This window comes from Nelumbo lutea, chromosome 5, assembly GCF_056320005.1.
Source record: "Nelumbo lutea isolate HS-2025 chromosome 5, American lotus-T2T, whole genome shotgun sequence".
NCBI classification, from domain to species: Eukaryota; Viridiplantae; Streptophyta; class Magnoliopsida; order Proteales; family Nelumbonaceae; genus Nelumbo; species Nelumbo lutea.
The window spans coordinates 20,882,422-20,906,755 of record NC_142688.1 but is presented as its reverse complement, the minus strand read 5'-3'; the positions used below and the strand labels follow the sequence as shown (position 1 = coordinate 20,906,755).

The following is a 24,334-nucleotide window of genomic DNA, read 5'->3' as shown; positions in this document are numbered from 1 at the left end:
AATCCGACCACCACTTCCAAGTCACCCTCAATAACCAGTCTTCTGATGTTCATCTCCCTTGCTCTTTGGGCACCTTCCAGGGTCGCAAGGATCTCAGCCCTAAGAGAGTCTCCTTCCCCAATAGAGCCTGAGAACATGGCTAGAATAAACCCCTCCTCATTCCTGAAAACTCCCCCGGTACCAGACAGCCCTGGGTTCCTAAAGCTGTTGCCATCAAAGTTTGGTTTTATGAACTCTTAAGTGGGAGGAGGGGTCCAAGAGGGATTAGAAACCCTTTTGACCTTGGCAGAGTTAGCTATCTCCTTCCAATTCCTCAGCAAGTCATCTAAGGAGAAATCTGAAAACAAGTCCAGGGATTTCAGCCAGTGTGACACTCTTAAGTGTATCAGTTCCAATAAGTTTTCAATGGTTCTCTCCTTTTCTGATAAAATTCGTAAATTTCTTTTTCCCACAAAGACCAACAAACTGCTACCCTAATACATATCCACATAATCCTCCCTCTTTTCAAAGGCCAGCTAAAGTAAGAAGGAGAGAAAAGGCTTTACAAATTTGAAGGGGGGGGGGTCCAACTACACCCATAGAGGGAGAATACCCATTCCCAAATAATTTCCCCTTCAAGAAACCAATAAGTGATAACCAGTTTCCCCTTCAACTTTGCAGAGAATACACCTATGCGGGGATAAATAAGAATTGGGTCTCTTTCTTTGAAGCAGGTCACATGTGTTAATTCTTTCCAGGAATGCATAGCGGAATTAAGGAATGCATCTTAGATAGGGCCATTTTGTGGCTGAAATCTTTGGACTTATTTCACCAATTCTCATTTAATAATCTTTGGAGGCATTGGGCAGCAGTGGCAAGTAGCTCCTCAAGGAAGAACAAGGTGTATTGTATATGAGTTGGGCATCCCCTTCTGAAGGATTTATGAAATAGGCAGTAGTCAAGGTAACCCAAGCCCCTGTGGAATGGGAGTGATTGGGCAGGCTAGTCATTCCTTTGGCCAGCAAATTTTGGAATGCACCCTACTTTTCCACTTATGCCACAATCTGAATGCAAGGACGTTGATTGAATCGATGACTTCACCTTGGCAGAGTAGAATGACAAAGCAGGAATTTCTGTAGCCAAAACTGGATACTAGGGTTTAGGCTTAGGTGGCATTTGGCAAGTCTTTCTGTGTGGTCTTCTGAGCTTTGGCAAGCTCCAAAGATCGAAAATTGGTCTCTTTCCGTTTGATAACCAAAAGTTGGAAAGATGAGAAGACATGTGGGCAGAAAGACCCGAAAGGACCGAAAATTGATGCAAGTTGAAGGCCCAAAAAAGACAAGGAGAAATCTTGAGGGGACTGGGCTGAAATGTGAAGAGAGGATTTTCAGGACTTGAAACTAATTGAAGGCCATGCAACTGCCATACTAAAGAGAAACATAGCTCAACTATGAGGAAAAAAATTAAAGAAGATTTTAATTGAGAATTTCCTAGTAACTAACAACTTCCATAATGATAGAATGTTCACTAATGAATATTATGCTTGTATCAACTTGACCGTATTCAAATGAGTACCCATGTACTAAATATGTGGGGTTAATTAAAGAAGTGAAGTTCACATAGAATGTCTGCCATGTAAGTTTACAAGACAAGTATTTGAAGAGAACTTGCAATGGACTGAATTAGTTATAGAAGAATCTTCCTTTTTATCAATAACAGTGGTTTTTTTTGTTCAAAAAAACTAATATGAAAGAATGAATATGTAAAATATGCTAAGGATCCCCTACATATAGACTGTCCATGGGCCACAACCCTATCTCATTGACTTTGTTTAATCTGTATTAATGAGTGAGGCTGCACCTCACGCCTCATATTGGGATGCTTTTAATGGACTATTTATCATTTGCTTCTAATGAAATCAATTGAATTTTTATCTATCAAAAAAAAAAAAAATTGTGCCCAGTACAGATCTGCCCTATTGACCCCTTATTTGGTTAATGCACCAGCCAACCCATTTGCCACTGTATGGATCCATTGAAAAATTTCCACCCTCCCATTGGCTAGCTCTCTGATTTTCCTTATGAGATTTCTATCTTTCCAAATTCCTTGTTATTTTTTAGCCATCCCATTATTATTCTTGACTCTTTGCACCAACAAATTCTCCAAATTATGTTCTTTGGCTACCCTCAGCCCTTGTAGAACTGCATTCAGCTCTCAAAGAATCACCTGTGGCCATTTGGCCTTGAGTTTATTATGGAACAGCATTCATTCCTGAGCACCTCACCAACACCTGAGAATTCTGAGTTACCTAAAAAACAACCATCAAAGTTTAGCTTAATTCGATGAGATCCAGGTGGCTTCCATATTTGTTGAGGGGTTTGTGTGGCGATGAAGAAGTTATCCATGACTAGCCTCTTAGGTATTATCTGTGAAGAATGGTTTGAACATTTTCAGTGTCTTACCCAATTAGCTACTTTAACTGGTATGTCTTCTATTAGATCTTTTTTTTTTTTTTCTTCCTTTGTGCCTTGTCTTGGAAAATTCTTGAGTTTCTTTTCTCCCACACTGTCCACATTAGAACTGCCCTTGTATTCCTCCACAAACCTTCACTCTACTAGTTGGCTTCCATATTCATTTAGGGGTTTGCCTGGCTGTTGATGAAGCTATCCATGATTAGCCTCTTAGGTATTTCCTGTGGGGAACGATTCAAAATTTTCAATGTCTTTACCCAATTAGATACTTTAATTGCGATGCTTTCTTTTTGATCTTTTTTTTTTTTTTTTGCTTTATGCCTTGTCTTGGAAAATTCTCGAGTTTCTTTCCTCCCATATTGTTCATATTAGAGCTGCCCTTGTATTCCTCCACAGAACCTTCCCTCTACTAGTTGGTAATGAAATGAAAGAGGAACTGAATAGATTCACCATCTCAGAAGGGGGTCCCACCATAACCAAAAAGAAGAAAAACCATCCCCAAATGCCAGAAACAAAAGGACATGAAATTAGCAAGTGATGAGTAGTTTTCCCATTTGCATTACACAAAACATTTATTAGGATCGTGACATTATTTTTTTTAATTTTCATAGTTGCTTATCTTCCCTTGATAGACCTCCTAACAGAATGCTCTAAAAAGTAAGCTGAGAATTGTTCCTTTTGTCCATACCTAGGTGCCTTGGTCACCTAGGTCAGAGACTATGGCATGCTTTTTCAACTTATTTTTGTAGTCCTTTTGCATTATCTTTCTCTTTTTGCAAGAAGTCCACATTGCCAGGAAGGTCTATTTCATGCATTTTTGGTGCTTTTCTGCATGACTTTGCTTTTGTTCTTTTCTACTTGCTTATTTCCTCGTCTCTTTTATTTTCTCTTTCGTAAGAACATTACCCCTTTTTCTCTTTAATGGAATATTTTTGTATATCAGAAATAAATTCATTCATTTTTTATATAGCTTTGTCACATTTTGTTCTGTTTGCATTTTTTATTATTTCTGCTCATTTCTGTCTAGGAATCCTAGTCATTTGATTAAAAATATTTGGAAGTTCTTTATAGTTGTTTTTTTAGCAACTAAAATTGTCATCCTAGATTCAAATCTTGAATACAATCTACTTTGAATGGACCCCCTCCCCCTGCACGGCACAAGCATCCCTGGAAGTAGTTCAGGATAAGAAAACTTTTTTAACTTAAAATGCTATAGGAATCATGCTGGACGCTCATGACAGATCTGTCATGATAAGAGGTAATTTTTGTTGAATTAGGTTTGAAGATAAAGAATCTTTTTTTTTGATCAATATTGAAGATAAAGAATCTTTTAGATGAGAATAGGAAGGCCTTATGACCATAGATATGCAAACAAGTTTTGGTAATGTATAGAAGAGGTTAGTTAACTGGTTTGGAAAGTTGTTCAGCAACATGATAATAGTAGGGGTGAAGAAACCATATTGCAATAGTGATAATAGATATACATAGGCGCATACAAAGGCATGGAACAATGGGTATTAGAAGATTGGTTTGTCTCAATGATAGGGAGAGTTATTGTTTGTTTTTTAATTTAATATTTTTTTTTCAGTTCCAAAAAGGACATGAATTGAAGTAGTGAGAAATGATTTAAGGGCCCATAATTTGACAATGGATATGGCACTGAACAGAATGGAATGGTGGAATCAGATTCATGTAGTGACCCATATAGCTAGGAAAAGGTTTAGATGATGATGATTATGATTTTTTTTTTCTTTTTTAACAGTGAAGCTATCTCTTTTGCTTGGGTGACTGATGGCAAATGCGGAGAAGAAATAGATCTCTAATTGCATTTGTTTGCCATGCTTTGTTTAGGAAATGGGTCTGGTAACTAGTTTATGAAAACCTGAAAGAAAAAGAGTTCCAACTGCAGGTCCACGTCAACCATTCCTGTAAATCATCATTGAATTTGTTAATGGACATTTTTACATCTTACAAGAAGGTTCCCTAATTCATTTTGTTTGCTGATGATGTTATCTGGATGACAAGACTAAAGGGGCAGATTGAAAGTTAGAGATGTTAGAAATGCTTTAAGATTGATAGCCAAGGACCTTAAAACAACACTTTATTATTCATTGGCTTCATTTTTCTGGATTGGAAGCATTTCAGGGTATCGGCTATAGAACTTATAACAAGGTTGATGAAGTAAAGAAATACTAGTAACTATGGAACACATTGAAAGGGGACAATAATGACCCTAGCCTGAATAAGAATGTTAAAGATGAAACTGGGGGTGTGCATATTTTGGTAGCAATCAATCCATTAAAGCAAATACGTTTATACAGATATTAGGTTATGCTATCTATTAAAAATAACTAGTTTTTTTTGGTGAAGAAGATGATACTTGATTTAGCTAGGTTAGGCTTCTCTATGTGAATGTGCAATCTCCTCTTGAACCTAAAAAGATATTTGATGTAGTGATTTTTGCCACCTTAAATTAAAAATAGAAGAGAGGTTTTGTTTGTTGGGTTATTAGGTGAAGAAGTCTAAAGTGACCAAGGAATCTTCCATATGGTAATTTAGTTTGGAGACCAATAGCTTAGTTTGGAATCCAAAAATATTTCTCATATTCTTCTCAGCTCTATTTTCATGGAACAAATTTCATTACCAAAGGAACTTGTCATATAGCTAGACAAAACCTGTTTTATGGATATCTTTTAAATTTAAAAACTGAGAACTGAGAACCAGGGATTCCAATTTGAACTGGTTGGATGATCCAACAAGACATTGAATTGGACCAGTCCAGACCTCATGGTCCAAAGTACTTATTGGATTTGATTGGACCCGTTCCATCTATAATGGATTTATATTGGACTGGGTCAGGTTGAACCAATGTCCGGTCCATTGAAGGTGGAGGCTAAAGATTTCCTTTTTGAAGAAATGAGGATTAAAGGAAGACTTAGCTTGAAGATAAGAGAACAGAAAAAAAGCTATGGTGCTTGTGGAAGGCTTAGAAATGATTGCCTGACTGAAAGGATTTGTATCTGATGCAGCAACTAAAGGGAAGCAGATAAGTTGGAAAAAAAACTTCTCAGAGACGGGTGGGAGGTATGTGCTGGAAAGCAAGAGGAATGCAAAATGTGCATTCATATCCCTCACTGAATATTTTGCTAAAGGAAGAAAACAAATGGTCTGTTTCCCTGCAGGGAAAAATAGTCAAGGTTGGAAAAGGGTGGCTGGTGTTTTAATAAGCTTCACAAATAGAAGGAAGATGGGGGAAGATGAAGGAATGGAATATGGAGGAAGTGATCAGAACCAGTTCATTAGCAGTCCTATTTTGTGTGAGAAAGAGGAACAAAAACAGGAATTCCTGGCCTTGGTAAATAACAGTAGGAATCCCTCCTTGGTAGTAAATGGGATAATAGGGTAATGGGAAAGAATGCTAGTGATTGAAGCTAAAAAGTTAGTGCAAGATTGGTGGAAAGTTGCAGAACTTTTGAGGTTCAAACTGGGGTTAAAGAACACTTTTATGTTAACTCCGTTTGATCAAGCTAAGGCAGTTCTGGATCCCCTTGGAAACCGGGTAGATATCGATGCCTTATGTATTCAGGATACTTTGGGGACCTTCTCAATCTTTAAATGGTCTCCATCTTCCAACTCAAAGCTCTTCTTAGCGGAGGATAATGTGAGTTCGAGTAGTTGGCTTCCTTCCCATCTTTGGAATCAAGAGACAGCAAACACTATCGTGTTACTGTGTGGTGCTCGCCTTGATGGTGTGTTCAGGGGAGACCTTCGAAGTGCAGCCATCCTACTGGGTGGAGTAAAACCAGAAGATATACCGAGGAAGGTGACTATTGGAGTGAATGGTTTATTCTTACCAGTTTGGTTAGCTTCCTCCATTGAAGGTAGAGGAGATGGAGCTACGTGGAAGCATGTGGTTGGGTAAACAAAAGGAACTGGGCAATTTCACCAAAATGGAAAGACAACCTTTAAGCAGTCCAAAAGGTTTGGGTCAGGGAGATAGTAAAAATCGTGAGCTACAAGGCAAAGGTTTGAAAACCAATAGAACTTTTGCCCAGGTAGTAGATTCTGGTGCCAAGAAAAAATCTTTGAATGGAATTAATGAATTATCTTCTGCAAGTAAGGGGAAAGGTCCGTTGTTAGTAACGGTTGATCTGGAGAAAAGGGGGGGGGGTAAACCTTGACCGGGGCCCTTGTAGCGGTGGAAAACCATGTGCCAGTTGACCCAGCGGATATTGGGCTCTGTCCAAAACTATTTTAAATGGGCCCAAACAAACTGAATGTTGCAACGTGCAGACTTAAAGGAGCGTGTGACCGCCCGGGCGGGTGGGGGGGGGGGCTCGCAGGTAGACGGGAAACAGAGCCTACCATCGTCTTCCTCGAGCTCCTCCTCTCACTCGAACAAGTCTGTAAAAGTTTCCAACTCGCTACAGTGGGTCCCTGCAAAGAAGTTGGCTCAGTCTACACAGGATCGCCGTAATCCAAGATGTGTGAAGCGAAGCGAAATAGACATCCTAGACTCAGAAATGTTGACAGACGATGAAGATAGATTTGGAATCTGGAGAAACCCTAAGTTTGGGAAGCCTTGACCTCCAAAAATCAAAAGATATTTTTGAGGAGGATAGCTTAAACACTGAGCTATTATTTCTAGAGGAGGAAATGGTACCACAAGACTGCAACAATGTGTCAAGCAAAAACCAGATGGGCTTAGTAGCGATTGCAGAGGTTCGGCAGCTTACACCTGTTTCAATAGACGAGCCTGATGTAATCTTAGTTATGTGCTGCAGGGGTACTTTTGTCATTTTCCTTTTAAGTTTTATTTAGTCGCCCTAACATATAAATACAAATCGTGGCGTCACCAGCTTATGTTTTTGGTCGAAATCCTCTCGCATCTTCCTTCTCTCTTCTTCTTCTTCCTTCTTCTTCTCTTCTCTTCCTCTCATCTCTTGATCGAGATCTTTCTTTCTTGCTGAAATCATGGTATCAGAGCAGGTCGGTGCTCTCTAATATTTTTTTTGGTTGATGACGTCCTCTGTGTTCACTTGACTGAGAATGAAGACACCAAATCAGTTCTGGACCTGAGAACTCATTGGCTGGATCTCCCTCTTCTGTTCTGGGTGGAAACTCAACTGAAGTGATTGCAGAAGATTCTTGATGACTGGTTGAGTCCTTCCAAGAGGTTGGCGGCTCCTTTTTTTCTATTCTTTTTTATTATTATCGGATTATTGGACTGGAAAATCCGGAAACCACTTCAACTGAACTCGGACAGTTTTTTAAACCTTTTTTCTTTGGTTCTTGGTGCTGGTACCAAGAACAGGTTGAGGGTTGCCTTGACCGAATGGTATAAGGGAAGTTTAACCCCTTCTTTATGGGTCGGATGATCCAGAAACCTGTGAACTTGTGGAATTAGTTGTAGGTCATGAGTGACCTGATTTGGTTGACTTTTACAGCAACAGTGTACTGATGCTCGTGGCTTATACTAGCCTTTGGAGAAGTCTGTTACACCTGTGAACTTGTTCAGATGGCTGGTACAGCAGCAGAGTACTGATGCTTGTGGCTTATATTAGTCTTGGAGAGGCCTGTTAGATCAGTGAAAGTGTGTTGCAGCAAGGGCTGTAATTGTGTTTAACTATCAGAACACTTAAAGTAAGGGCTGTGTAGTCAATTTGTGTGTATTGACTGAGGTGAAGGGACTGTTGTTGTCTTTGTAAGCATCAGTCATGAATTCTGAATATTCAGCAACCTCTGGAACTTCTTTCAACCAAGGAGGAATGAACAACAGTATTGATTCCATGAGCTTTCCAACGACCATTACTCCCTTTGATGGCAGAAATGATTTGACATGGTCTAAGGAGATGCGGCTGTACATCACAGCCCAGGGTAAAGCAGGGTATATCAATGGAAAAGTGAAGGAACCTAGGACTGGTACGGCTGAATATGATAAGTGGGACCAGGAAAACTGCATGATTATGTCATGGCTCCTGACTATTATGCTACCATCAGTGAAGCAGAACTTTATGTGGGCTGAAACAGCCAAGGAAATATGGGAACAAGCAAACTTACTCCGAACAGAGGCACTATTGCTAGAATCTATCAATTGTAAGCCGAGTCCGCAACGTGTAAACAAGGGGAAAGAAGCTTATCCACCTACTATTCTGCTCTCACATATATTTGGAAAGAGTTAGAAAGAATATTGGCTGGGAGAGTGAAAAGGATGCCAAAGCCTATAAACAGTTAGTGTCACAGCAGCGGGTGTTTGCTTTTCTGTTAGGACTTAATGTCATATATGAACCCATTCGAGTTCAAATTTTGGGCAGCAAGGATCTTCTCTCTGTCCAAGAGGTGTATGCACTGGTTTAATATGAGGAAAGTAGGAAATCTGCCATGAATCCTCCAGAGGGGGAGACCATTGCCTTAGCCACAAGAGGTAATATCAATTCAACAAGAAAGGGAGATGGTCAGAAAATGGTTGGTGATAAGGATAAACTGTGGTGCTCTCATTGTTAGAAGTCCCGACAAACATGGGAGACATGTTGGGAATTGCATGGCAAGCCGAACTAGGCATAGCACCTAAATAAGAAATCAACACAAGAATAGAACAAGAAACCAAATCAGAAAAGGTTCACCACGGCTAACTTGGCCTCTCATGAGTTGCAGAGTGGAGGAACTACTATGAACTCTCAGGATTGCCCACCTAGGTCTGATCTTAAGGAAAATATTATCATTGCCTTTTGTGACCATTTGGAGCAATATGGTAGGGCCCTCACACAAACTGATTCTAGACCCACTCCTTCAACCTCTTTTGCCTCTTCCTCAGGTAGCTTAGTTTTTACATTCCATGTGTCTACCGATACTTATGAATCCCCATGGATTATTGATTATGTGCTTCCAATCACATCACGGGTAAGTCAACCTTTTTCCAATCATACACCCTTCTTTCTGGCAAAGATAAAGTGAGGTTAGTTAATGGATCCATCTCCTCTATTGCTAGTTGAGGATCTATATGTTTGCCATTTGGCTTACCTCTATCAGATGTTTTACATGTTCCAAAACTGCTTATTAATTTACTATCTATTAGCAGCATTACACACTCTTTGAACTGCTCAGTAACCTTTTTTCCTCAATCTTGTGTCTTTCAGGATTTGGCCTCTGGGAGGACGATTGGTAAAGGGAATATGGTGAATGGCCTCTATGTGATGGAGAATAGAACTGGTCTTGCTGCCTCAGAGTCTTTGAGTCAGTCAAATAAGAGTCATGTTACTTTGTGGCACAATCGTTTGGGTCATATGTCTTTTGAGTCTTTGAAGTATTTGTTTCCAGAATTGTTTAGGTATATGTCTATTAATGATTTTTAGTGTCAAGTGTGTTAGCTAAGCAAGCATTGTAGAACTTCATTTTCTTTACATAATAAAAAATCAGATGTTTCATTTTCCATTGTGTATTCTGATGTTTGGGAACCTGTAAATATTCCAACGGAGAATGGCTACAGATACTTCATATCTTTCATTGATGACTTCTCTTGATATACATGGGTGTATCCTATGCACTCTCGAGACGAAGTTCCTAAACTTGTGAAAGCCTTCCAACGTATGGTATACACGCAATTTTAAATGGAGATTCAAACTTTCCAATCAGACAATGCCAGAGAGTACGTTCATGGTGACCTCACAGAATTTTTTGAAACTTGTGGCTCTATTCATCGTAGTTCTTGTGCTCGAACCCCTCAACAGAATGGGGTTGCAGAGAGAAAGAATCGTTATCTCTTAGAGGTTGCTCGAGGGTTGTTGATATACATGAATGCTCCAAAAAGGTGTTGGGTGGATGCTGTTATGACTCTGACTTATCTTATCAATTGGATGCCATTTCGTCTCTTGGAGTACAAGTCCCCTCATCAGTTCATCTTCCCTACAACTCCATTATTTCCTATCCCTTTGCGTGTCTTTGGGTGTAAGTGTTTTGTCCATGATCTATCACCTACCCATGGTAAGCTAGATCCCAAAGCCATTGTGTGTTTTTCTTGGTTATCCTCTTTCTCAAAAAGGTTATTATTGCTTTGACTCTATTTCCAAAAAGTACTTTGTATCTATGGATGTTTCTTTCTTTGAAGATGTGCCTTTCTTTCTTGCTTCTCCTCAGGGGGAGAGTCCAAATGAGGGAAAACAGAGACGGGTTTGGTTGCCTTGTCCTCCTGACCCTCCTCCATTTCTGGTCTTTCGTAGATAGCGGTACAAAAGTCAAGGCCACGATCAACGAAGTTCAATAGACACAGAGTATCCAGAAGCTATGCAACCTGTGCCATCGAACAATCAGGGGTTGAATCAATCACTCATCCAGGTACTATTGTTCCAGTTAACGTCCCTGAGCCCATTGATATTGATACTTCTAATTGTGATCTGGATCTTCCTATTGCAAAGAGGAAAGGTGTCAAAGCATGCACCACACATCACCCAATGGCCCTTTCCTTATCCTATGAGCATGTTTCACCCTCTTTCCGTGCTTTCCTCTCTGCTATTGATAGTGTTTCCCTTCCTAAGAGTGTTGCAGAAGCTTTACTTGTTCTTGAGTGGACATATGCAATGAAGGAGATCAATGCCCTTCACAAAAATGGCACATGGGAGCTGGTAGATCTCTCTGAAGGAAAGGAACCTATGGGGTGCAAATGGGTATTTTCTATGAAACATAAGGCAGATGGCACAGTGGAGAGGTATAAGGCCCGACTAGTTGCAAAAGGTTTTTCACAGGTGTATGGAGTTGTTTATGTGGAAACCTTTGCACCTATGGCAAAAATGAATTCTATTCAAGTCCTTTCTTTAGCAGCAAATCTAGATTGGGAACTTCATCGACTGGACATTAAAAATGCTTTTTTGAATGATGACTTAGAAGAAGTGTATATGATCCAACCTCTAGGTTTTCGTGCTAAAGGAGATGAGTAGAAAGTATATGGCTTAAAACAGTCTCCAAGGGCTTGGTTTAGTAGGTTCCACAAGGCAGTTCAACAGATGTGTTTTAGGCAGTGCCAGTCTGATCACACACTCTTTGTGAAGAGAGAGCAAGGAAGAATGGCAACTTTAATTGTGTATGTTGATGACATCATTATCATTGGTGATTGGGATTTAGAGATACAAAGATTGAAGAGATTCTTGGCCACTCAATTTGAAGTGAAGGATTTGGGGCCTTTACATTATTTACTCGGAATTGAAGTGGCCCACTCTAATCAGGGTATCATCATCTCCAGAGGAAATATGTTCTTGATCTCTTGAAAGATATGGGGAAGCTTGGGGCAAAACCTGTTGACACTTCTATAGATGTAAACCATAGGCTCGGGGATTGCAGTGATGAGCCCATAGCAGATATAAAGCAGTATCAAAGATTGGTGGGTAGACTTCTCTACCTATCTATGACAAGACCTGGCATTGCGTTTATAGTGGGAGTCCTTAGTCAGTTTATGCATGCTCTCAAGGCCACACACTTGGAGGCAGCACACAAAGTTCTTAGATATTTGAAGAAATTCCCTGGGACAGGACTCTTGTTTGAAAAGCATGGACATATGAGAGTTGAGGTTTACATTGATGCAGATTGGGTTGGTTCTATGGATGACAGAAAATCTACTAGTGGCTATTGTGCTTTTGTTGGGGGAAACCTTGTTACTTGGAGGAGTAAGAAACAAAGTGTGGTGGCCAGATTGAGTGCAGAAGCTAAATATAGAGCCATGTCTCATGGTGTGGTAGAACTTTAATGGATAAAGAACCTCTTGGGTGAATTGGGCTTTCCTCCCAGTGATCCTATGTCACTATACTGTGACAATAAGGTTGCTATTAACATTGCAACCAACCTTGTTCTCCATGATAGAACTAAACATATAGAGGTTAACAAACACTTCATCATGAAAAAATTGGAAAAAAGGAGAAGTTTGCACTCCCTACATCAGCTCTTAGGAACAATTTGCAGACATCCTTACTAAAGGATTAAATTCCATGCAACATTATAATCTTAGTCATGTGCCACATGGGCACTTTTGTCATTTTTACCTTTTAATTTTTATTTAGTCACCCAAACATATAAATACAAATCCTGGCACTGCCAGCTTATGTTTTTGGTCGAAATCCTCTCGCCTCTTCCTTATCTTCTCTCTTCTTTTTCTTCTTCTCTTCTCCTCCTCTCATCTCTTGATCAAGATCTTTCTTTCTTGTTGAAATCAGAGCCTATTCCATTAACCTGCAAATTCAAGATATTGGGCCAGAGAGACGGGAGTCTTCTTTGATGCCTTGTGTAAAGGAATACATAGAGGGAAAAACTAGTGAGGTATCTTTGATTGTAGGGGTGAAAATGTTACGTTTGAACCTAGTTCACTTCCACAGCTGAATCAGGAACAAGAAAGGGTTTGGTCTTGAACAACAATTGATACCCTTCTTCAGAGCACACAGCTCCCACCTTCATTACCTTCAGGTAAGCCTGTTCATTTGTTTTTAGATACTAACCTGGGTGCTATGCCTGTACCAGATATCTTGACATCACAATTAGAACAACCAAGCGGTAGCAGGGGAGTGGTGAAGGAGAGCGTTGGAATTGGTATTGAGAAGGGTGATCCTTTAGTAAAAAAGAAACACGATGGTGTAGGAGACAAGAAATAAAGAGTTGTCTAGGAAGTCTGTGAGTAATAAGGGCAAGAAAAAGAAGAAAAGATCTGAAGTAGAGAGACTCATTTTGGACATTGAATTTAGTGGAAGAGGGGAGAGAAAAAAGGCCTTTAAATGATGGAAGATAGTGTCTTGGAGGGTTTATATCAAGTAGGTCAATGAAGATAACCAATTGGAATGTGGGAGGTCTGGGCAGTGCTAGAAAAAGGAGAATGATTAAGGAGTTGCTTAGGAGAGAGACCTGATTTAGTGATGCTTCAGGAGACTAAGTTGGCTGAATTGGATAGGAGGTGGGTTAGAGAGACTTGGAGAGTAAGAGGAGTGAGGCGGTGCTTGGCTTCATCCTGGGGAGTCTTTGGGGGAATAGTAACTTTGTGGAGGGAAGACTTTATAGAACTAATTGAGGAGCTGATAGGAAATTTTGTTGTCTCCCTAAAATTTAGAATTGTGAAACCGTGAAAGACGGACTTATATGGGTGTTAACAAATGTGTATGGTTCAAATAACTATAGAGAAAGGAATGAGTTATGGGAAGAGCTTCATGGCATACATGGATTATGGGAAGGCCTATGGTGTTTGGGGGGGGGGTTTAATGTCATCAGGTTCACAACTGAGTCAAATAATCCCTGGTAGACCATCACAACTAGTATGAGGAGGTTTGATGAATTCATTAATTCTTGTTAGTTACGAGAGCTTCCTTTACTACAAGCTATCTTCCCTTGGTCCAACTTCTAGGAGAACCCGACTTGCTCTAAGCTTGACAGATTTCTGTTCAATGAGGATTTGGAAAGCCATTGGAGAGGTTTGGTGGCTAAGGCTTTACCTAGGGTTACCTCTGACCATTGCCCTATAGAAGTCGGACAAGAACCTTTTGGAACCGGACCTGGGCCTTTTAGGTTTGATAACATGTGGTTAACACATCCGGATTTTGTGAAAAAGGTTGAGGAATGGTGGAGTGAAGAGTTGAGGTGGGTGAAATGGAAAGGAGTAAGATTCCATAAGAAGTTAAAAAGGTTGAGAGCTAAAATAAAGGAATGGAACATGGATCATTTTGGTAGGGTGGAGAAAGGAATAGATACTCTATTGAATCAGATTGAGAATCTTGATGCCAAAGAATCCCAGAGGACAATGAGTTTGCAAGATAGAGAACTGGGATGAAAGTTGAAAAAGGAACTAGAGGAAGTTCTTCTAAGGGAGGAGATCTCGTGGAGGCAAAAATCTAGGCACAAATGGATCAAGGAAGGGGATGGGAATACTAAGTTCTTTCCTGCCATGGTTAATGGGAGAAGGAGAAATCTGATAGTAAAACTAGAGGCGGATGGAGTTGATCTAACTTCTCAGGAGTAGATTGCTAGTGGTTTTGTGTCTCACTTCAAATCAATTTTCCAATGACCTTTAGAGAATAAAGTAAGAGTGGAAGAGGAGGCTTAGCCAATTTTGAATGAGGTTGACAAGGGATGGTTAGTGTAGGTGTTCAAGACTGCTACCAGTCTTGATCACTAAGAAACTTCAGGTTTGAAGAGAAGAGAAAGTGAAGAAGAAGGAGAAAGAGTGGTGAGAGAGTAGTAGAACACAATTTGAGGAGAAGAACATAATCTCAATATTTTGTTGCCGCCACTTTAATTTAATATTTATATGTTATGCTAGTTACATGAAAGGACACATGCCCTTAGTGTTTACATCATAACACATAACAATATAAAACTGAAAAGTAAATAACAACTAGAATAACAGATCATAAATCGACCACAGCTGTGACTAGATGCATTCTACCCTACGGATAGAGTGGGACCACAGCTGTGGGGCCCACATCAATGTTCTCTACACTCCCCCTCAAGTTGGGAGTAGATGTTTATCATTCCTAACTTGGATAGATCTGCCTCCAACTTCTTTCTTGATACGGCTTTAGTGAGGATGTCCGCTAGTTTCATATTGGATGTGATGTAAGGTAGACATACTTCTTGAGATGAGACCCTCTCTCGTACAAAATGCCGGTCAACTTCAATGTGTTTGGTTCTGTCATGCTGCACTGGATTATGTGCTATATTAATGGCTGCTTGATTATCACAATACAGCATCAAGGGCTTCTCATACTCAATGCCCAACTCCTCAAGTAGAGATCTTAGCCATAGGATTTCAGCCACTCTGTTGGCCATGGACCTGTATTCTACTTTAGCACTTGACCGGGAGACAACACTTTGTTTTTTACTCCTCCAGGAAACAAGGTTTCCTCCCACAAGGGCACAATATCCTGAGGTAGACCTTTTGTCATCAACACTCCTAGCCCAATCAACATCTGTATAGACCTCCACCTTCATGTGGTTGTTCTTGAACAGTATACCCCTACCCGGGCATCTCTTCAAGTAGGCTAAGATTCTTTCTGCTGCAAGAAGATGTGTGGTTCTAGGAGAGTGCATGTACTGGTTGACAACACTAACAACATAAGTAATATCTGGCCGAGTGAGACAAGAGATATAGGAGCTTTCCTACCAATTGCTGGAACATAACTTTGTCTTCAAGAAGCTCCCCACTCTCGGCACTCTGTGGTTCTGTTCAATTGGTGTATCTGTAGGCTTGACACCTAACTTTCCAGTTTCTGCCAACAAGTCTAGGACATATTTCCTCTGAGAGATAAAGATCCCTTGTTTGGATCTAGCAACCTCAATACCCAAAAAATACCGCAGTACACCAAGGTCTTTCACCTCAAATTCTTGATGAAGGAGCTGTTTAAGGGGCTCAATCTCATGGCTATCCCTGTGACCACAATATCATCAACATATACTGCCAGTAGTGTCAAGGAGAACTCCACCCTCTTGATGATTAGGGTATGATCTGACTGGGCCTGTACATAACCAAACTTCACAAGGGCCAGTATGAATCTATCGAATCAAGCCCTAGGTGACTGTTTCAAACCATACAAAGCCTTGTTGAGCTGGCAGACCTTCTTACCTATCTTTGCATCATAGAATCCAGGAGGCAAACGCATGTAAACTTCTTCCTACAGATCTCCATTTAGAAAGGCATTTTTCACGTCCATTTGGTATAAAGGCCAAGTGTGACTTGCTGCAAGGGATAATAGGACTCGAATAGTGGTCATCTTGGTTACCGGTGCAAAGGTCTCCAAGTAATCTATGCCATAAGTCTGTGTAAACCCTCTTGCAACTAACCGAGCTTTATACCTCTCAATTGATCCATCTGCATTATGCTTCACCGTAAATACCCATCTACATCCAACTGGTTTCTTTCCTTTGGGAAAATCAACTACCTCTCAGGTGTTGTTTTTCAACAGGGCATTCATCTCAGATTGCATTGCATCTTTCCATTCCGGGACGGATAGGGCTTCTTGCACTGTTCTTGGAATAGGGACATTGGAAATGGAGCTAAGGTAGGACCTGTAGGTAAGGAGATAGGCGATCATAGGTTAAAAAATGGGAAATACAATGGGCTGTAGATGTGGTACAATGTCATTTCCCTTTATGGATTGCAATCGGAAGGTCAAGATCATCTGTAGGAGGTGAAATGGCTGGGACTGTAGTACCTGGACCTGGAGCTGGAGATGAGATTGGAGCTGGCCTGGACTGCTGATGATCAGAATCAACCTGCCTGCACAGCCTGTGATAGACCCTCAACTCTTGATCCCTTTGACCACCCTCACCATTGCAGCTCTCCCTCAACTCCTAATCCCTTTGACTACCTCAGCATTGCAGCTCTCATCACCCAATGGAATAGGTAAAGGAACTGCCCCACTCTCACTGCTCTCCCCCTGAAGACAAGGACTCAAACCCCCACTCTCACTGCTCTCTCTCTGAGGGGAAACCCGAGGATAATAGGGTGTCCCCTCAAAGAAAGTGACATCCATGGAGACAAACTTCCTCCTTGAGACAGGATCATAGCAGCGATAACCCTTTTGAGTTTGTGCATAACCAAGGAAGATGCATTTGGAGGCTTTGGGTTCGAACTTGGAGTGGTGTGGTCCAAGAAGCTGAACAAAGCATGTACAACCGAATGTCTTAAGGGGAATAGAAAACAAGTACTCACGTGGGTGTAGAAGGGAAAAAGGAGATCTCATATCAAGGACCCTGGAAGGAACCCAATTAATAAGGTATACTGTCGTGAGGATAGCATCACCCCAGAAGCGGATAGAAACATTGGAAGTAAACATGTGACTTCTAGCCACTTCCAAAATGTGCTTATTCTTTCTTTTGGCAACTCCGTTCTGCTGAGGTGTATGAGGGCAAGAGCTCTGGTGGATAACCCCATGCTGAAGAAGATAAGATGTCAATGATTTAGTAAAGTATTCCTTTGCGTTATCAGATCTGAGAACTTTGATCTTGGCATCAAACTGGGTTAGGGTCATCTGGTGAAAATTTTGGGTCAGGGAAGGTACCTCATCTCGTAAGCGCATGAGATAAACCCAAGAAAAACGGGTATGATCAACAAATAACAAGAAATATCTGTACCCACCCATGGAAGGGATATGATAAGGCCCCCAAACGTCAGTATGTACAATATCAAAAGAATTTATCACTCCTTTTATTACTCAATAAATAGGGCTTTCTATAATGCTTAGCAAACTCACAACTTTCACACTGTAACTGAGACAACTCAATAGACTCAAATAAAGCAGGAAACAACCTCTGTAAATACCGAAAAGACAAATGACCTAATCGGTTATGCCACAGCATAACCGGACTCACACTCTGAGAAATCAAAGACATCTTCTCAACCGACTCTCCCAGATGAAACCTCTCATCGAGCAGATAGATCCCATTCGTCTCACGACCAGTCCCAATCACCTTCTTCGTCTCCAAGTCCTGAAAAACACATCGGTCAGGAAAGAAGGTTACTGAGCAGTTCATATGCTTGGTAATACTACTGATTGAAAGAATGTTAGTATCAAGCTTAGGAACATGCAAGACAAATGGTAAGTAGTAAACAGTGAAGGCAAGCTAGTCATGTGATCAGATGCACCTGAGTCTATTACCCAACAAGGTTCAGTAGTACCTGGAGCTGGGGCATGATAGGCTGAAGCTCGAGTACCTGAATGTGCGAAGGCAGATGTGGCAGGTGCTGATGAAGACTGTGGTGGCTGAGCTGAATTTTCAACTTCTTTTTCTAACTGTATTAGGGCTTCCCGAATTGCTGCTAAGGTCTCTAAAGATGTTCCTTTTGTGCCAGATGAGGATGCTGAATCAGTGTTCACGGCTACATGAGCAGTGCCTTTCTTGCTTCTCAACTTCGCAGGAACCAAGTGAGGGTGTAGTTTCCAGCATGTCTCTTTTGTATGTTTGGGCTTCTTACAATGTTCACATACCACATCCTTCTTGTCTTCCTTTCTCTTGTCCTTCTCTGAATCACCCCCTGATTTGGGTGTGACCGCTACAAAGGCTGGTGTGGGGGGCTGAGGTTGCATCATAACCTTCCTTCTGGTCTCTTCACTGTGTACAAATGAGTATGCCTAAGAGAGAGTCACACTATCTCTAGTCAAAATCTGTTGCTGTACAATATCATACTCTAAATTTAGGCCCGCCAGAAACTCAAATACCCGGTTTGTCTCAACCTACTTTCTATATATCTGTGCATCTTTGGGACTCTCCCACTCAAGAGTCTCTAAGTGATCAATCTCACGCCACAGGGACTGCAATGTAGAGAAATATACTGAAATCGGTCTCTCTCCTTGTTTAAGATTCTTCACTTCACATTTCAATTCATATGCTCTGGCAACATTAAGGGGTTGGGAACAAGTTTCTTTCATAACATCCCATATCTCCTTAGCTGTCTTTGCCCACATATTCACTTGGTATATGTCGGGTCTCCCTTGGGAAGTTCCTTCATATCTCCCAAAAGGTACCCTAATTTACCTCTTCTACCAATAGCCATCATGGCTGATTGGTCCAATTCCAAATAGTTTGATCCATCAAACTTTACAGTCGTAATCTGACCACCCATCTCAGAAACATTACTATAACTGATGTTCCCAAGGCTACCTTTTGCCTGATTTTTAAACTCCATTTCTGTCAAGTCTCAAAACAACACTTGGACTACCAATCACAATCAAAAGACAATATGGGCCTGATCTGTCTTCACAGTGCATGTGCACAAAACTGGGATAATTCTGATCTGAAACCAACTAGCCAACACAACAGTAGCTGTCTGTAGAGCTCTAACTCCTTAGGACTCTGAAAAACAACTTAAAAGAGGTCTGATATGCTTGGGAGAGTTAGGGTTTTAATCAGTCCTTAAAGTGAACAATTCAGTTGCACAATCCACTCAGTACTGTATATAGACTTGTAGTAGGGTTAATAAGAAACCCTAGAATCTGTATATATAAATCTCAAGGTTCAGTCAAACACTAGGGCTTGCCGCAAGATTACTTTCAATCCTTAGAGTAGAGAGAAACATAGTTGAGACAGTTCGGCCCAGGGTTTGCTGTAAAACCCTAGTGAATCGTAGAGAGAAAAACCTAGGATGGTTCGGCCTTCCCCTCCAGATAGGTCCAACTTATCTTCTATGATCTAAATTCTCTTAGAAGGTAAATAACTTACAAGGAAAAATTGTTCGCTGCCTTCTAGGGTTATCCGAACCCTAGTCTTCTCTAATCCTTCCTGACCACCAACACTCTGCAACCCTAACAAGTTTCCAACAACTGCTAGCACTTCTGGCAATCTCCAAGAATCAGTCTGCGAACTCCTCCTTTTCAGCTCCCAGTCCTAGGAGATTCTCATGTGGTCGACTGTTATTAGACTCACATGAGAAACCCTAGTTTTGCTCTGATATCATGTAGGTGTTCAAGACTACTATCAGTCTTGATCACTAAGAAACTTTAGGTTCGAAGAGAAGAGAAAGTGAAGAAGAAGGAGAAAGAGTGGTGAGAGAGTAGTAGAACACAGTTTGAGGAGAAGAACAGAATCTCAGTATTCTGCCGCCACCACTTTAATTTAATATTTATATGTTATACTAGTTACATGAAAGGACACATCTGCCCTTGGTGTTTACATCATAACACATAACAATATAAAACTGAAAAGTAAATAACAACTAGAATAACAGAATCATAAATCAACCACAGCTATGACTAGATGCATTCTACCCTACGGACAGAGTGGGACCACAACTGTGGGGCCCCATCAATGTTCTCTACAGTTAGAAAGAAAGATTGAGGAAGAGGAAATTAGACAAGCTGTCTTCTCAATGGATAGAGCTAAGGCACCGGGACCGGATGGGTTTACAATGGCATTTTATCAGGATTGCTGGGATATAATAAAAGAGACTTAGTTGGTTATTAGAGAGTTTGACGATAAACATGTTATGAGCCCTGGAGTCAATGCCACTTTCCTAGCTCTAGTTCCTAAGAAGACCGATGCCAAACATCCCAAAGATTTTGATTAGTCTAGTGACGAGCATGTATAAGATCTTGGCATAAGTGCTTTCTAGGAGAATCAAGGTAGTTTTACCTTCTCTCATTGGCCAAGCACAAGGAGCCTTTGTACAAGACAGACAAATTATAGATAAGATCCTCATTGCTAATGAGAGTGTGGGGGAGATGAGGAGATATTGGTAGGCAAGGCTTTGTATGCAAACTAGACTTGGAAAAGGCCTATGACTTAGTGGATTGGAGTTTTTTATTGGAGGTGTTAAGAAGACGTGGTTTTGGGAGCACATGGTGTAATTGGATAAGTGGTTGCCTAAAGTCTTGTCACTACTTAGTTTGAGTCAATGGGGCAGTGAAGGACTTCTTTCCAGCCATCAGAGGCCTAAGACAAGGTGATCCACTCTCTTCGTTCCTCTTTTGTTGCTGATGTGTTCAGTAGATTGATTAGGAAGGAGAGACATTCCAGTTACCCACCTTCAGTTTGCTAATGATATTGTTATCTTCTATGAAGGGAATGAGTTAAGTGAGGTGGACAGCCTTAAAAGTTTAATAAGAGGCTTTGAGCAAGCTTCAAATTTGAGGATGAACTTGGATAAAAGCTGTGGCTAGAATAAATTTGGAGGTCTAGGAGGTAAAGTTCATTGCGGGGTGCTTTGGTTGTGACATCTCTCCTTGGCATTTGACTTAGGTCTTCCCTTAGGAGCTAACCCTAAAGAAAGCAGTTTTTGGTCCCCTATTGTGGAGAAATTTGGTAAATACTTGGCAGCCTGGAAAAAGAACCACATCTTCATAGGGGGAAGGTTGACTTTGATTAGGGCCACACTTGCCAACCTTCCTACTTACTTCCTGTCTGTCTTTAGAATCCCCCCAAGGGAGGCTACGAAACTGGAGAAGATCATGAGGGATTTCCTGTGGGAACCAGGGGAGGTGAAGAAGGATGATATAATTAGATGGGAGATATTGACCAAATCTAAGGAAGAAGGGGGCCTGGGGATAGGAAACTTAGTGCAAAAGAATGTAGCCCTTCTAGGAAAGTGGTTATGGAGATGGCCTCGGGAGAGAGAGAGACTTTGGCATGAGGTGGTGTCAAGTATTCATGGATACTCAGGAAATTGTTGGGATATTGGGATATCTCGTTGGGCTACCCTCACAACACCTTGGAAAGCCATACATGGTATTTTACCTTGCTTCCTCAGGTTTGTCAGGTATGATGCTTGTTCTAGTAATTCTATTCGGTTTTGGGAGGATATTTGGGTGGGTAACCAACCCCTCAAGGATCGGTTCCCTTCCTTATACTCCCTTTCTCTTTACAAAAATGACTAATTTCAAAATGTCTTCTGTAACCGTTGCTTCCCTTATCCTTAAATTGGGACAGGTTTCGAAGGGGTCTAAGGGACGGTGAGTTTACTTGTGTTACTGAGTTGCTTTATTTACTTGAATCAGTTTGTTTGGACCCCACAAAGCCTGATTAAAGAGTATGGACTCCCTTACCTAAATGTATCTTTGCTTGCGCTTCTTTTCTAAAATCCCTAAGGTTCAGCTTAAACCCCCGAAAGTTTCTTGTTAAAGAAGGTTGGGCAAGACCTCTTCCCCCCAAAATTGTTGTTTTCTGCTAGGAAGTTTACTATGGGAAAATCAATACTTTGGAAAACTTGCAGAAAAAGAGACATCCTCTTTGTCTTTCCCCGAATTGGTGTTCCCTTTGTAAGGCCCAAAGTGAGGACTGCTTCCATTTACTGATATCTTGTTCTCTTGCGGAATTGAAACTTTAGTTTATTTGGTTGTAGATGGATCCGGCTTGCTATTTAATCATTCTATTTAAATGGATCCCTAGAAGTGCAAATGGGCTAGCTGATGGATTAACAAAACAAGGGGCATTGAGACAACAATTATTTTGGGCTACATTTTAATGAGGGATAAATAGAGTGAGGAAAAGGGATCAACAGTCCCATCATCAAATTGTATAAAATGTTTACAATCTGAATCTGAATTTTAATAAAACACATATTTACTGATCAAAAAAAAAAAGGAGAGGTAAAATCATGTGAAAATGCCTTAGGGCAGCTACCTTATGGACTGTTTGGGAGGAAAGGAATGCTAGAATATTCCTAGAAAAGGAAAGACACTTGGCTGAGTTGAAGGACTGTGTTTTGACAAAAGCAATCCATTGGTTGAAAACCTTGGATATGTTTGCTGATTTTTCTTTTGATGACATATGGAGGAATTGGCCAGCAGTTGCTAATACCTCTACTAAGAAGAATAAAAGAATTATAGAATGGAAACCTCCCCCGGAAGGTGTCATCAAACTAAACTTTGATGGAAGCAGTCAAGGTAACCCCGGGCCTTCAGGTGTAGGGAGTGTGCTGAGGGATAAGGAAAACAACATTGTGTCCTTATTCTCAGGGCCAGTGGGAGTGGAAGATTCTACAAGGGCAGAACTACTAGCGGCTGTACAAGGTATCCAAATCACCAACCAGCTTGGGGTGGAACATTTGCTAATTGAAGGGGATTCTCAGGTGGTAATAGGCTGGCTCTCAAACCCATGATGCTGTCATTTGGGGGGGATACAGAGACCTCCTCAAAAAAGTGAAGTGACTAAGTAACTAGTAATATGGGAGTGGATGTTAAATGTGTGCGCAGGACGGCAAATACTATGGCTGATTCTCTAACCAAATTTGGGGTTTCTAGGGAAGGTTTTTTTTTGTGCTACCTTGTAACTTGTTTTAGTGTGTTGGGAAGCTGTTCTTAACTAGTATGGAGAGGTCGCATCTCGTGCCTCTCCTTGGGGAGCTTGTACCTTATCTTTTGTGATTAGTAAAATATATCATTTATCAAAAAAAGAAGAGATAGGAGTAGGGGTGTCAATGGACCAGGTTTGGGTTGGATGCAATCAGAAATAAAACCAATTTAAACAAGTTGGTGTGTTGGACGGTCTAATAAGGCATTGAATTGGACTGGTCCAGTCCAAATATTTATCAGATTGGATTAGTCCTGGTCCATCTGTAATGGACTGGATTGGATTGGACCAATATCTGGTCCTTTGACAGCCCTACTGAGAACTTGAATTCACCTCAATTTAACTTAGCCTTGTCTGAACTATATGGGGTTGGTTACAGCCAATTCTTGCCCATTTCTTGCCAAAGGAACACTATACCATGAGCACTAAATGACAATTCAGGGTCAATGTCAATAAGAAGTTGAGAAAAGTTGTTGGCTGCCAACCTGACACAACCCTTCTTTATCTGGATTTGGGACCAGCAGTGCAAGACAAGCTCAAACACAGTTGGAATTTAAAAATTGTAAACTTGAATAGCTATTATTAATTGACCTAAATTCCAGTGCAAGGTTGGTATAAAGCTGATTTGGGGAGTCAAAACATTGTTGATACATAAGTTACCCTATCTGACTGATAGCCTGCATCAGCCATAGGATTTTTCTACGTGGCAGAAATAGCCAGGGCTGTTTCATCTTGGCATACTATTTGGATGATCCAGATCAACAATCATAGTTTTTTTTGGTAACTAAGAAGATCTCATTAAAGAGGAAGGAAAGGCAAAGTTACTGTCCAAAGCACTCACACCCCAGGCCAGGGAGGCAGCAATATTGTGGACCAAAGAGTTTGCCTCACGATTTACATGGACAAAACGAACTGACCTATTTAAAGTCAACAGATTAATGTCATTCCAGATAGCAGCCAACGGGGAAAAATTTGCCATCTCTGAATCATTAATAAAGGAATAGCTTACTACACCCTTATACCCAGATGATATCAGTTGGACAACTCACATGCCCTGTTCAAATCCCCTCTGCCATGGGTCATGCAGTGCGCCACTAAAGATGGCAAATGTTTCAACTCAAGTGTTGTTCCTAACACCATTG

At 40.8% G+C, this 24,334-nt stretch overlaps 1 protein-coding gene across 2 annotated transcripts in view; it reads left to right on the top strand.

Annotated features, from left to right (window-relative positions):
• Positions 1-24,334, top strand: part of LOC148850870 (uncharacterized) — a 32,367-nt gene that overhangs the window by 7,122 nt on the left and 911 nt on the right. The window contains exon 2 of one of the 2 annotated variants that reach the window (XM_088943373.1): positions 9,587-9,879. The exons of the other annotated variant lie outside the window; for it this stretch is intronic. Within the exon in view, the coding sequence (XP_088799499.1) occupies positions 9,587-9,629 (43 nt within the window). The 3' untranslated portion in view covers positions 9,630-9,879. Of the gene's footprint in view, positions 1-9,586; positions 9,880-24,334 lie in introns of those variants that run through there. 2 annotated transcript variants of the gene reach the window in all.